Source organism: Leptinotarsa decemlineata, unplaced genomic scaffold, assembly GCF_025532065.1.
Source record: "Leptinotarsa decemlineata unplaced genomic scaffold, Ldec_3_MD MMD2_tig00000882_RagTag_RagTag, whole genome shotgun sequence".
Classification (NCBI taxonomy): domain Eukaryota; kingdom Metazoa; phylum Arthropoda; class Insecta; order Coleoptera; family Chrysomelidae; genus Leptinotarsa; species Leptinotarsa decemlineata.
In genome coordinates this window covers 19,174,521-19,186,590 of record NW_027412556.1, presented here as the reverse complement: position 1 = coordinate 19,186,590, position 12,070 = coordinate 19,174,521, and the positions used below count along the sequence as shown (strand labels likewise).

General features: G+C 36.7%; 1 protein-coding gene across 2 annotated transcripts in view; it reads left to right on the top strand.

Annotated features, from left to right (window-relative positions):
* Positions 1-12,070, top strand: part of Octalpha2R (alpha2-adrenergic-like octopamine receptor) — a 562,038-nt gene that overhangs the window by 460,974 nt on the left and 88,994 nt on the right. For both annotated transcript variants that reach the window (XM_074175188.1, XM_074175189.1), the window contains exon 6: positions 8,860-9,403. In XM_074175188.1, the coding sequence (XP_074031289.1) occupies positions 8,860-9,403 (544 nt within the window). The remainder of the gene's footprint in view (positions 1-8,859; positions 9,404-12,070) is intronic.

Below are 12,070 nucleotides of genomic sequence, written 5' to 3'. Positions count from 1 at the left end.
ATTCCATTTGGATTCCAGAACATCGTTTGCGGATGCACATCTCCACGGGCAGCAGGAAGTTGCATATCTTAATGAGCATCTAGAGGTGATTTCGAATTGGGGTGAAAGTAACCAGATTCAATTCAATGCCATGAAAACCCAGACATCGGGATTCTTCAACAAGATAAATGCCTCCGAACAGGATATAATAATGTCAGGACAGATAATTCCGCTTTCTGCTTCGATAAGTTTGTTGGGGGTTTATATGGACACTAATATGTTTCGGTACAACCATGTCGCTGAAATTGCAAAGGCTGCTTCCCAATAGCTTGGAACCAAAAAACTGTACATACCTCAGCAACATTTGATGCTTTGAAAAGGTCAGATATGACTTTCTTTGAAGTATCGTTTACATGTATGGAGCTCCGCCCCTAAGCATACCCTGAAGCTGTTGGATTCCATTCAGAAAAGAGCTATCCGGCTGATTGAAAGCACGAACCTCACTTGTAACCTTGATGGTCTGGAACGTGAATCGCTATTTTCACATAGGTACCGCTCTTAGAGTGCCTTAGGAATTTTCCTGTAGTGCTTATGTTTTGTCCCTAAAAAAAGTTGATTTCAGTAACTAGCCGTGGTGAAAGAGAAAAGGCAACACTGTAATTTATCCTATGTTTGGAAGTCAGGTTTATTTCAGTGAGGAATTTAGTAGCTTGTATGTAGTTTCACAGCCGTGTAATCGATGAAATGATGAATTCGAAATATATTCGCTAGTAGAGTTTGACCAAATATTAGAATTTCAAGTAAAAGTGTTCAAGAAGTTCTTAAAAAATGGCAAATGATTAAAAGAGTGAGCTGGTGAATCATTTGGCAGTCACAGAGATAATTACACTTTTCAATGAATAAATATGTTTTGCAGTTGCTTCGTCAGTGAATGTATATGAAATTATACCTCTAAGAACAAATATGTCAGTTTTTTCTTCTCCAAAGATGAAGAAATGTCAAAAAAAGTGTATCTGCAATAGTTCATCCAATTTGATGAAGTGTTCCACTAATTTTTGTGAGTAAGATATCATTGAATATAGTCCACTGTAGGTACTATCTTTTCGAAATGGTTCTACTCAAAATGCCTTGCTGAGGGCTTCAAAGTTAGTAATAACCTCAGTACCTTCAATCATTTCAAATTTGTCTGAGTATCTTTAGAAACTTGTAGCCCACTGATCAATCGAAGGAAATTCACAAAAAGAAAAACAGATTTACTTCTTCTCAACAAGCACCTACCATTCCATACTATATTTGCAACATTTGTCCACAAATCTTAGCATCCCTTCAAATCATATTGTTGCTTGATTAACATTCCTTCGTCACTATTACTGGGTGATGGAATTGTTGTTCTTTCACTTGGGAATGGACTATGGATCTGGATATTTAATTGGGTCAATGATGCTTCGAAAACCATTTTAAATTTCACGATATCTTCAGCTTTTGAAAACTATCATCAAATGGTTAAATTACTGTCTGTTGGAAATATTATAGTGGAAATGGAAAAGTTTCGTCGGTCTGAGTGTTATCGACAAAGTTCAGAAGCGTAGCTTTCAAATTTTATGTGTTATAACTTGTAAATACAGAATCAATAGAAGTATGTTCAGAAAAATATCAAATTCTCAGAATCCATTAAGAAATGAAAAATCTTTATTTCATAGTCATGAAGACTTTGTTCGTGTCATGAAAAATACCCCAAACAACTACCAAACACTGATAAATGACCGATCATTATAGATTGATGTGTGAAATGGGTGGAAATGCTAGTTGCGCCCTTTCTAATTATTACTGCAACAATTTTCAAATGATTAACTATTCCATAACAACACACCTAATACACAAAAATCAAATCAGTAACATAGATTTTTTTTTTCGTGTAATTCAATGTTTATATGAAAGTAGCTGTTTCAGAAGGACTTTCTCTTTCAGTTTGTATCTGAAAGTTACTTCTTTTCATGATCTACACATCCATATAGTTACTTATTTTCAAATTGATTACTTCCTTCCTTTCTTTGGAAGATTCCCTCATCTTTTTTTGTATCAATTTTCCCAAAAATTAATCACTCCTAAAAATATAACCCCTTCAATTCAAATAACATAGTATTCCCAAAATCAATATCTTAAATGATAACAAATCATGGACAGATGACATATAAGTTGGTTTCCGTCACTCGTTTTCAGCACTGCACTAGGAGTACTACTATCTTTTTTCTTGGACTTCCGAATAAGATCGATACGGATAGTCGTGTGTTTATAGGAAATTATTTATTTATTTATTCATTTATTCATTTTTGTATTTAGGGTTATAATCAAGCAACTGCTTAATGCTGCTCTTTTATTACTGACTCGCAATATATTCGGTGAAAACCTCATTATATGAAAATAATAATTATTGTTATGAAAATCAATATGTTCTAAATCATGAATAGAATTCTAATACTTATACGTGAATACAGTTACATTGCATCTACGAGTAGTTACTGCCTAAAGCCGAATGGAAGGGAAAGTTATTGAAAATTATGTTTTTAAACCACTATAAACTTGTTTGGGAGGGAGAACAAAGTTGATATCTGACATTAACATGAAGTTGTTTGTTATTTTGATCATTGTGATGATAGTTGAACAGTTATTTGTTGATACATATGGTACATCAAAGAATGAGTCTTGTTCTTTTTTTCGGAATTCTCTCTTTCAGCAAAGATTTGGAATTGGGACAGTTATAATTTTTTTTACATATCTTATAACACATTAACACTATACTTGTCTGTCTTCTATTTCCTAGTCTGGGCATTTTGAATTCATTTCGTAGTCCTACTGATCTAATTGTATTATAATCGGGGTATACTTTTTGTAATATAAATATATCAGAAATCTGTTTTGAATTTTTCAAATCTATTTTTATGAACAATATAGGAAGGAAGCCATACTACAGTTCCATATTCAATTTAGGTCTGACTAAACTAACATAAAGTGTAGTAATCGTTTTAATATCATTAAAATGTGCACTTTGTCTCATTACAAATCCCATAACATAATCCAAATGTGGTTTGTACGGAGTATGGAGTTATAGCATATGCCTAAATCTTCGACAGTCTCTACCCCGGATGATTTAACATCAATCATTGAGTAATTATCTAGTGTCTTATTTAGTTTTCGGGTACAAGACGGGACACAGCATTTGGATACATTGAACGAAAGCTCATTTTCCACACTCCATGGATGAACACTATTGATGTCCTCGTGTTCCGTCTATGAAATTTAAGGTCATCTGCAAATAAGAGACACTCGAAGTACTTTAGATTTTGAGTTAGATCATTATTGAATATGAGAAAAATGTATGGACCGAGGTTTGATCCTTGAGGGCCTCCAGAGTTTGCGCAGAATTTCCCTATACAATAACTTCCATATTTGACTCTGAAATATCGGTATTTCAAATACGATGCAATCAATTTGAGTGCTTGGGTATCAACGCCATTTCTATGTAACATTTCCAGTATCAAATCATGATCAACTTTATGGAATGCCTTCTAAAACTCTGTATAAATAACATCGACCTGTTTATTGGTATCTAGATGGTTGAGAACATGATGGGTGAAGGTTAGTAGATTGATATCCGCTAGAATGATAGTAGATGTTAGTAGATTAGTAGATTTGTTGACGTCGACTTTTATGGAACAAATCCGTGCTGTTCATTACAAATGTTTTCGCCAAAACCCCCACACTTTTGTATAGATGAGATCTGTTCAAACAGTTTCGCAATCCTATTGGAACTCATACTGGCCTATAGTTTTTAATATCAGATACACTGCCAGACTTATGGATAGGTGTCACTAATGCTTCCTTCCATAATTCTGCAAACGTATTTGATTTTATTGATGAATCATAGATATAAAGAAGATACGAAAAGACTTCAATGGCGATAACATAAAGTCTTTCGGGCTTTGAACGAAGCCCCTGAGACGTCGATTTTTAAAATGACGCCATATGAAATTCACAGCAATTAGAAAACGATTCAATAACATCTTCAATCAAAACTGGAGGCCCAAACCAACTCTGTATTATCTGCTTTGAGGACAATCAGGACACTTCCTCCGATGCATCATTGCTTTTGATAACGTTTATCGCAATAGTCGACACTACTGAATAAGTTATGAAACTATAACTTGGTGTAGATGTATATCTGAAACTGCTTGAAAGCTATTTTTCGAAGAAGAAAGGGAATAATTTGTTGAGATCGAGTGAGTTCCACCACTTCTAATAAAGTTCAGGGCTGCATATATCACTATGTTGATGATACGTCGTGGCAGGTGATGAAATGAGGCACTATCAAAAGCTGAATTGTTTAATGATCTTAAAAAAGTGGATGTTAATCTGTTCAGTCTCAATTTCAATGAATATAAATTAATTTTCCATGTAAATTATAAAATCACCAAATAAGGTAATCTCTGAGAAGATCTATTATTTATAACAGGGGTGTCTAGAAAATGAAGCAGACAATTCATTGCTTTTATGTGATTCTGCTATACAAACTTTACCGGGAGGAAAATATGAAATATCGAAAACAATATTGACCAAAATCTAATATAAAATTATCTATCAACTCATTTGATTAATAAAAAATGTGAATTCAGGACAATAAAAAACTTTTCGGCTGAAATATGATTTCCGTTGTTTATCAGGCATTGTTTTTATTGATATAATCTTATGGAATCATCAGCTGTAAATATTTCAAACAGATATATTCAATGCAAAAGTTTGATTTGGAAAATATTCATCAACAATTCTCTCAAGAAGTATTGAGCGAACATAATTTGCTTCCTGTGTGACACTTTTTGGCCTTGTTCAGAAAAAAAGCTTTTTGATTCCAAACTTCCCTATTGTTTCACGAAAAGAATATGTAAAACTTCTAAAGGAAGAGAAAAATAATTGAATTCAAAATGAATCCGCAACAAAACTGGAAAAACAAGCCCCTCAAAACAACTACTTCCACATGAACATTTCAAGTCCGCATCGAAAATGAAATACTTCCCTCTGTGACCGAGATAAAAAATTCAGGATTATGGTTTGAGCCAAAACTTCGCTTTCCTTAACATGTCAGCTATCTGAAATAAACTTTTTATAAGTTTCTCAGGCAGCTGTTTCTAAATCGTGATTTGGTTAAAACTTAGATTATGCGAGTCACTGATCATGTCAATAATTTCTCATTGCTTTTGATATTCGGAAATACGACCATATATCCTCAGCTATGTAAGAATCAGGATTGTTATGATTTAGAACGCTGCGCTGCATATACTCACTAACACACATAAAGTTTTACTATCTCTTCAATCTGAAGGAGCTTAGAACATTCTCATCAATTAATAGTTTCACAAATATGATAGAACTGACCGATACTTGAGGGAAATCCATTATAACGTTTTCAAAAAACACTTTAATTTGTTATTTTCATCTGAAAGTGTGTTTTCTATACAAAATAGTTTTTTGTCACTTCACGGAACAGTTTAGTTTTGGTCATCCCCAAACACAAATCTTCTATCTTCACCCGTTACTTTTCATATAATGCACCCAGTTATTATAATCAACTATCCTGTGAGTTTTGATCGTATAAAATAAAAAACTTCAAAGGAGTCTAAAAACCTTTTTTTAACCCCCTCCCCTTGACATCAAACCGGAGTTTATTTTGCCACAAAATTTTCGAACCTATCGAGTTAGTACGATTCATACTGATATTTTAGATTCAATTATGAATGTTAGAATTATGTTGTATATTTTTTCATTGTCTTTAGGTAAAAAGACTGTTATATTGATTGAAAACGAAACATTCAAGAAAAGCAAATTATTTAAGAAATCCGTCCGATACAGCTCGAAGTTGGGACATGTGAATGGGATGTGATTTATATCCACTAAAGAAAAATTGTCACAAGAGCATAATGGAGATGTGGCTCCAAAAACATTCTTAACTGTCTAGTCTCTTGTCCCCGACCTTGGAAATACAAAAAATGATTTTCTACAGCGGTGACATCAACTAGTTTCCTGATCTCATCATCACAGTATCACTGTTAACTCGACTTTTTTGTTATTGTTATTTAATTATTGCTATTACCAGGTTGAGTTAAAAATGATACTCCGCCTATTCACCTTCATACTGAGTTTTTTTGTTTTCGTCTGTTTCGATTTTACTTTTTATGGTCAATGAAGATGTATTATTATTTTCTTTTTCCCGTAGTGTGCGCTGGTCAGGCCCTATCCCCCGAAGTCCCCTGACAAGCCATGATGAACCCCTCAGTTCCCGACTTCAGCCCACTTGACCTAAGAAAATAGCGAACGTCAGGCGCTTTGATAAGCCAAGGTCTCCAATGTTATTGAAGTAGACCCCATGCATTGGCTCATTCTTATTCGAGTTCATCAGCTGCTCGGGCAGCTGCCCTAAAGAGAAATGCTTTCTCATGGTCACGGACCATGCAGAAAAGGGGATCTGAATTCCTGACGACTTTACGGGCTATATCCATTACCAGTCTGTCACACTCCAAACTCAAAAGTTCACAGCTTCCCTGTTGTCGGGGGAAGTACAACCATGAAACGGACGATTTGGAATGCAAACTCCTATAGAGATACCTTATTTTTCGGATCTTTACGTCGAGTTGATACAGCTCCTCCACTTCACAACTCCAAACGAGTAGAGTGAGATTGGAATGGCAAGCATATTTGGTGCAGCAACTTTGTTGCTTTGATGACAGTTTTGATGACGAGATTTGTCAAAGTTTGTGCTGATACTTACTTCTTCATTGCTGTTTCCTCTTGTGAGTGGCGTTGTTCCACCCCGAGGTAAGTGTTGGTCTCTCAGGCATCCAAATGGTGTAGGATGCTTTCATCTACGAGCTGCACATCCTCCAGGAAGTCTCATCATCGTCCTCTCTTGAGATGGACCATTGCACATTTGTCCATCCCGAATTTGATACCGAAAGCATGCGTGTACTCTCCCACCACCCTCAAGGATTGATGGAGACTCTTTCCTCCAGAGGCATAAAGTTCAGGATCATCTAGATAAAATAAAAGGGTGACCTTGTGCCTCCAGTTTCCAGGGTGCCACAGTTATACCCTCGGATATTTCTGAGTGCAACGAATAATGGCAATAGTGAGATGCAGAAAAGAAAAGGACTGAGGGAATCGTCTTGAAATACACCCCTTCTGAAAGTGACCCACCCTGTTTGGACTCTGGCTAGACCAGATGTTATGGTGAAGTGAGTTCGTCAAAGTGGTATTAGTTGTTCAATGCATCTCACTATATAGTTAGGTACCGCAAGGCATCTGAGCAAATGAAAGATGAGCTCATGCGATATTGTATCAAATACCCTACGGCAATCGATCAGGGCCATAGAGAGGTTACGCTCATATTTTATGGAGTCCTGCGTTACACACCTATCAATGAGCAGGTTCCCCTTACATCCAGCTACTCCTCTTTTCGACCCTCTCTGCTCATATATCCGTTCGAACAATCGGTCAACTGCGGTGAGTATTCGTGTGTATAAGATGGTTGTGAACAACTTATAACACGGATTCAAGCATCTTATCGGTCTGTAATTCTTAAGAATCGACAAATCTCCGCTTTTGGGGATGGGAGCGGTCCGCCCCTCGACAAACCAATCCGGAATCGGCTGCTCTTTGTCCAGCCATGAGTTGAAAACTCTGGCAAGATGGCGGTGGGTGCTTGTTAGTTTTTCCACCAATATGTGTTCAGCCCATCTGGGTCTGGAGTAGCAAAGTTCTTGGAAACCACAAGGGCTCTTCGAACGTCATCTGGGGTTGTCGGATTGCGCAGTTCATTGAGCTCAGGCTGTCGAAGCTCTCTGTTGAAAGCTTCGAACTGCGCTAGGACTGGAGTGTCTGAGTTGAGTGACTGCGGGTATTCATAGGTATTTTTCCAGAAGGATTCCACCTGATCAACGGTCGGCGGATTGTTCACAACACGTGGATACTCTTGGAATAAGCGAGAATATTTCTCGCGGTACCTAAGGTTTTCCGCTATACTTCTCGCTCGCCCCACTAAGTGACTTCTTAGCAGCCACTAGCATTCTTATCCTATCAAGGCAGTGCTGTGGGTGGTCAGCAGCACGCATTGGCTTGAAGTTTAATGGATACGTCGAAGTTTGGTGGCTATTAGCCGCACTGCAGGCGTGAAAGGCCTGTTGGCCGCCCTGTAATCCATCACACATTGGATACGAGACGCGTGTTGTCTCTTCAACGTGATCTTAGCCTCCATTTAGTGTACTTGCCGTTCAATCTTCCGAATCGCAAGCCCGATATTTTGTCCTTTCGATTTGGAAAGCGATTGGACGACGCTATATACGGCGATATTGATTAGCTAGATGCCAGCCCGCTTCTGTCAGAACAATAAGAACCCCCGCATCCAAACAAGCCAGTTTTCGTGGCTTCAGGGGCCTAATTCTGTGGAGCGCCCTGCGTTTTCTGATTGACTGCATTGGTGGCATGATGCGTGTCTCCTCTCCAGCCGTGCCACCGGCTGGTAGAACTGCCACTTCTACCATTTCGTTAGCAGGCTGGGAAGGAGCTATATAGCCCTGCTGCCGAAGATAGGGTGTTTCGATTGCTTGAAAGAATTGAATTTTGGTATACAATCAACTAACACAATATAATAAGCATATTTTCTCTTGCTGAAGCGTGAGTGTGAAGCGACATATCCAAAATGGTACCTTATGTATCATTGCGGGACACTAACGAGTCGATTGATTGGTTTCATCGCCCATTCAATCTCAATACAACACACTCTCTCTGTTCAGTACTTTCAATAGAAACAAAAAAATATTTTCTTCTGTGTTTCAGGTGTTCAGTGCAGGTGTACCTCAGGTGATGCGGAATCCCCTGGCGCAGTGTCAATTTCGCGGTTCAACGTTGTCCGTAAACGGTGAGCTTCAACAACAAGCAGCAGCGTTTGCCAGGAGCCGTCAGCCGTCGATGGGCATCGACACAGACATGGTTAGCGAGTTCGACCCGAGCAGCTCCGACTCGGGCGTGGTGGCCCAATGTACAGCAGTGAAACCTCTGAAGTTGAGACTCTGTAAGCCGATTTTCGGCCGTAGTAAAAATACCAAAAATCGTAGCAAAACTGAGGAGAAGACGTCTCAGAAAGTGTCCTCGCCTAGTGAAAAAGTGGTACTAGAACATATTGTGCCGCGAGTGCAAAAACCCAGGGACCCAGAACGTGAAAAACGAAGGCTAGCTCGGAAGAAAGAGAAGAGAGCTACGCTGATTTTGGGGCTTATCATGGGGTCTTTCATAGCGTGTTGGCTGCCTTTCTTCTTCATGTACATATTGAGGCTGGCCTACGATATTCCCGGATTCGCCTTCTCGACGGCCTTTTGGCTCGGTGAGTTTCAATAAAATGATTCAACAAGGTTCAAAGTTCAAAGTTCAAAAAAGTTAATATAACACAACAAAACATCCACTACAATGACTCGATAAGTTTCAATACAATGATTCAAGAAAATTAAAATAGCTCATATGAAAGTAAATATAACAAAACATCCACTACAATGACCTGACAATGTGTAATTCATTGTCTGCTGTCGCTGAAGAAGTTGAATTGAATTGATTTGGAGTGAAAGCATTTTCATAAGAAGAGATGTCATCGCCTTTTCTCACTGAGGCTTGTTCATTGAGCGATCGATGTTGAAGCTTAGCTTTGCAACAGATCGTTCCAGAAGTCTTGTACATCATTGATATTCGTGATTTGAGTCATCTGTTGAACTCATAGATGATATAATTGTAAGGACAAATGTATTTCAGCAATAGATAAGTTCAACAATGCATCCTCAGTTTAACCACTCATCACTGATGATACTTGTTTGAAAGTGGTTGACAATGTTTCGTGGTGTATTTCATCAATTCGGACTTCCATTGTCTTATGATAATAATGATAATGATAATCTTTATTGGTTTCAAAGACCTAAAAGGTATAAAACAAGTCAAAAGAAATTTGAACATAGATTAGGCAAACAATACATGTACTTTAAAATGCTATAAGGAGCAAAGAGAGTTCACTACGAAGATAAGAACTCGTCCATAGTATAATATGAGTTATCCAGTGAGTATGTTTTCAGCGTTTTTCTGAATCTGAAGTAAGATACCTCCTGATCGATTTTTGTCAATAGGTGGTTGTAAACCCTAATTCCATTGGAAATAGGGCTATACAGGCATATATTTAACTGATTTTGGGATGTGTAAAGATGATAACTGAATCTTGTTGCGTAATTATGGATGTCATTATGACAGGGAATTTTGTTTCTGTTTTTATGTATATAACAGGAAACTTTCATTATATATATATATATATATATATATATATATATATATATATATATATATATATATATATATATATATATATATATATATATATATATATATATGCAGAAAAGTGGGAGTATATTCAATTATTTGAAAAGAGGTTTGCATCATTCTCTCTGATTTTTATTTAACATTGCACGTATGCATTTTTTGTACTAGGAATATTTTTTGTGCTGAAGACGACATGCATAACAAAATTCCATATGATAGTCGGGATTGTATTTCCGCAAAATAATAATTTCTAAGAACATTTATATCAATTACTCTCTGAAGACATCTGATCTGGTGAAGCTTACTATTCAATTTTTTTATTGTTTCACTTATGTGAGATTCCCAATCAAGTGTTTCGCTCATAGTTACACCTAGAAATTCAATGGTGTGGCACTTCTCTAGAGTCGTTTCCCCTAAATGAATCTCTATATTTTCAGCCGTTCTCTGTTTCGTGTGGTAAGTAATAAACTGTGTCTTGCTAGCATTGATATAAAGACTATTAATGGAGAACCATAGAATTATTTTTTCCAAGAGATCATTGAAAGCTTGTTGATTGAGATTGTGAGTTTTTTGTGATACTAATATGGAGAGATTATCAGCGTATAACGTTAATTTAAAATGTGAGAGGTATTTTACAATGTCTGCTATGTACGTTGAAAATAGAGCTGGAGCAAGAACACTTCCTTGAGGAACTCCAACTTCCACATGTGCAAGATGAGACTGGTGAATTGTGTTTTGACCGCTATTCTCATTGCAAGATATTTATACATACTGATATCTATTTTTGAGAAAAGATTCGAACCAGCTAAAAGCAGATCCCCTGATACCATAAGACCAAAGCTTGTCAAGTAGTCGATCGTGTGAAACACAATCAAAGGCTTTACTTAAGTCACAATATATGTCTATAGGGCTCTTTTTTTTTCTAATTCATTGAGAATGTGTACATATGTATCTGTGGTTGCCGTATATGTAGATTTAGATTTTCTGAATCCATGCTGTTCTTCTGGGATAATTCTCAACCTTGCAATAAATGAGTTTAGCCTCTCTAGCATACAATATTCAAAAAGTTTGGAAAAAACTGATGTAAGTGATATGGGTCTATAGTTATTCATTATATTTTTTCCTTCTTTTTATGGAGTGGAATCACTTTCGCTATTTTGAGAGCGTCGGGAAATATGCCTGTTTCTAGTGAAAAGTTTATTAGGTTTCACCAAATAATTTTTGAATTCTTTTATTATATTGTTAGGTAAGTCATCAGGTCCAGACGAACATTTATTTTTGAGTTTAGAGAATATATTCAGCATTTCTTCCTCGGTGAAAGTAAGTACAACCATTGAAGTAAGATTTCTGTTGAGGCTATGATCAAAGTTGTTACTTTCAACCTGTGGTATATCATCTATAACCAGTTTGGGCGCACCTATGAAAAACTGTCCAGGAGGTTTTATTTTTATTTTCAGATAATTGAATTAATTGGTTATAATGATTTCTTTTACAAGTTTCCACAATATTATGGTGTTTTCGTTTTTGTATTCGATAATGACCTTTCAAAATAGGGTAATTTTCTGAAGAATATACAGATCTTTCAACTGTACACTCGACCTTTTGATTTCATCGGTTATCCACGATTTTGGGACATTTTTGAGGATTTTATTCTTCATTGGAAATGTCCCAAAGAAATGACTTTGTAATGTATTCG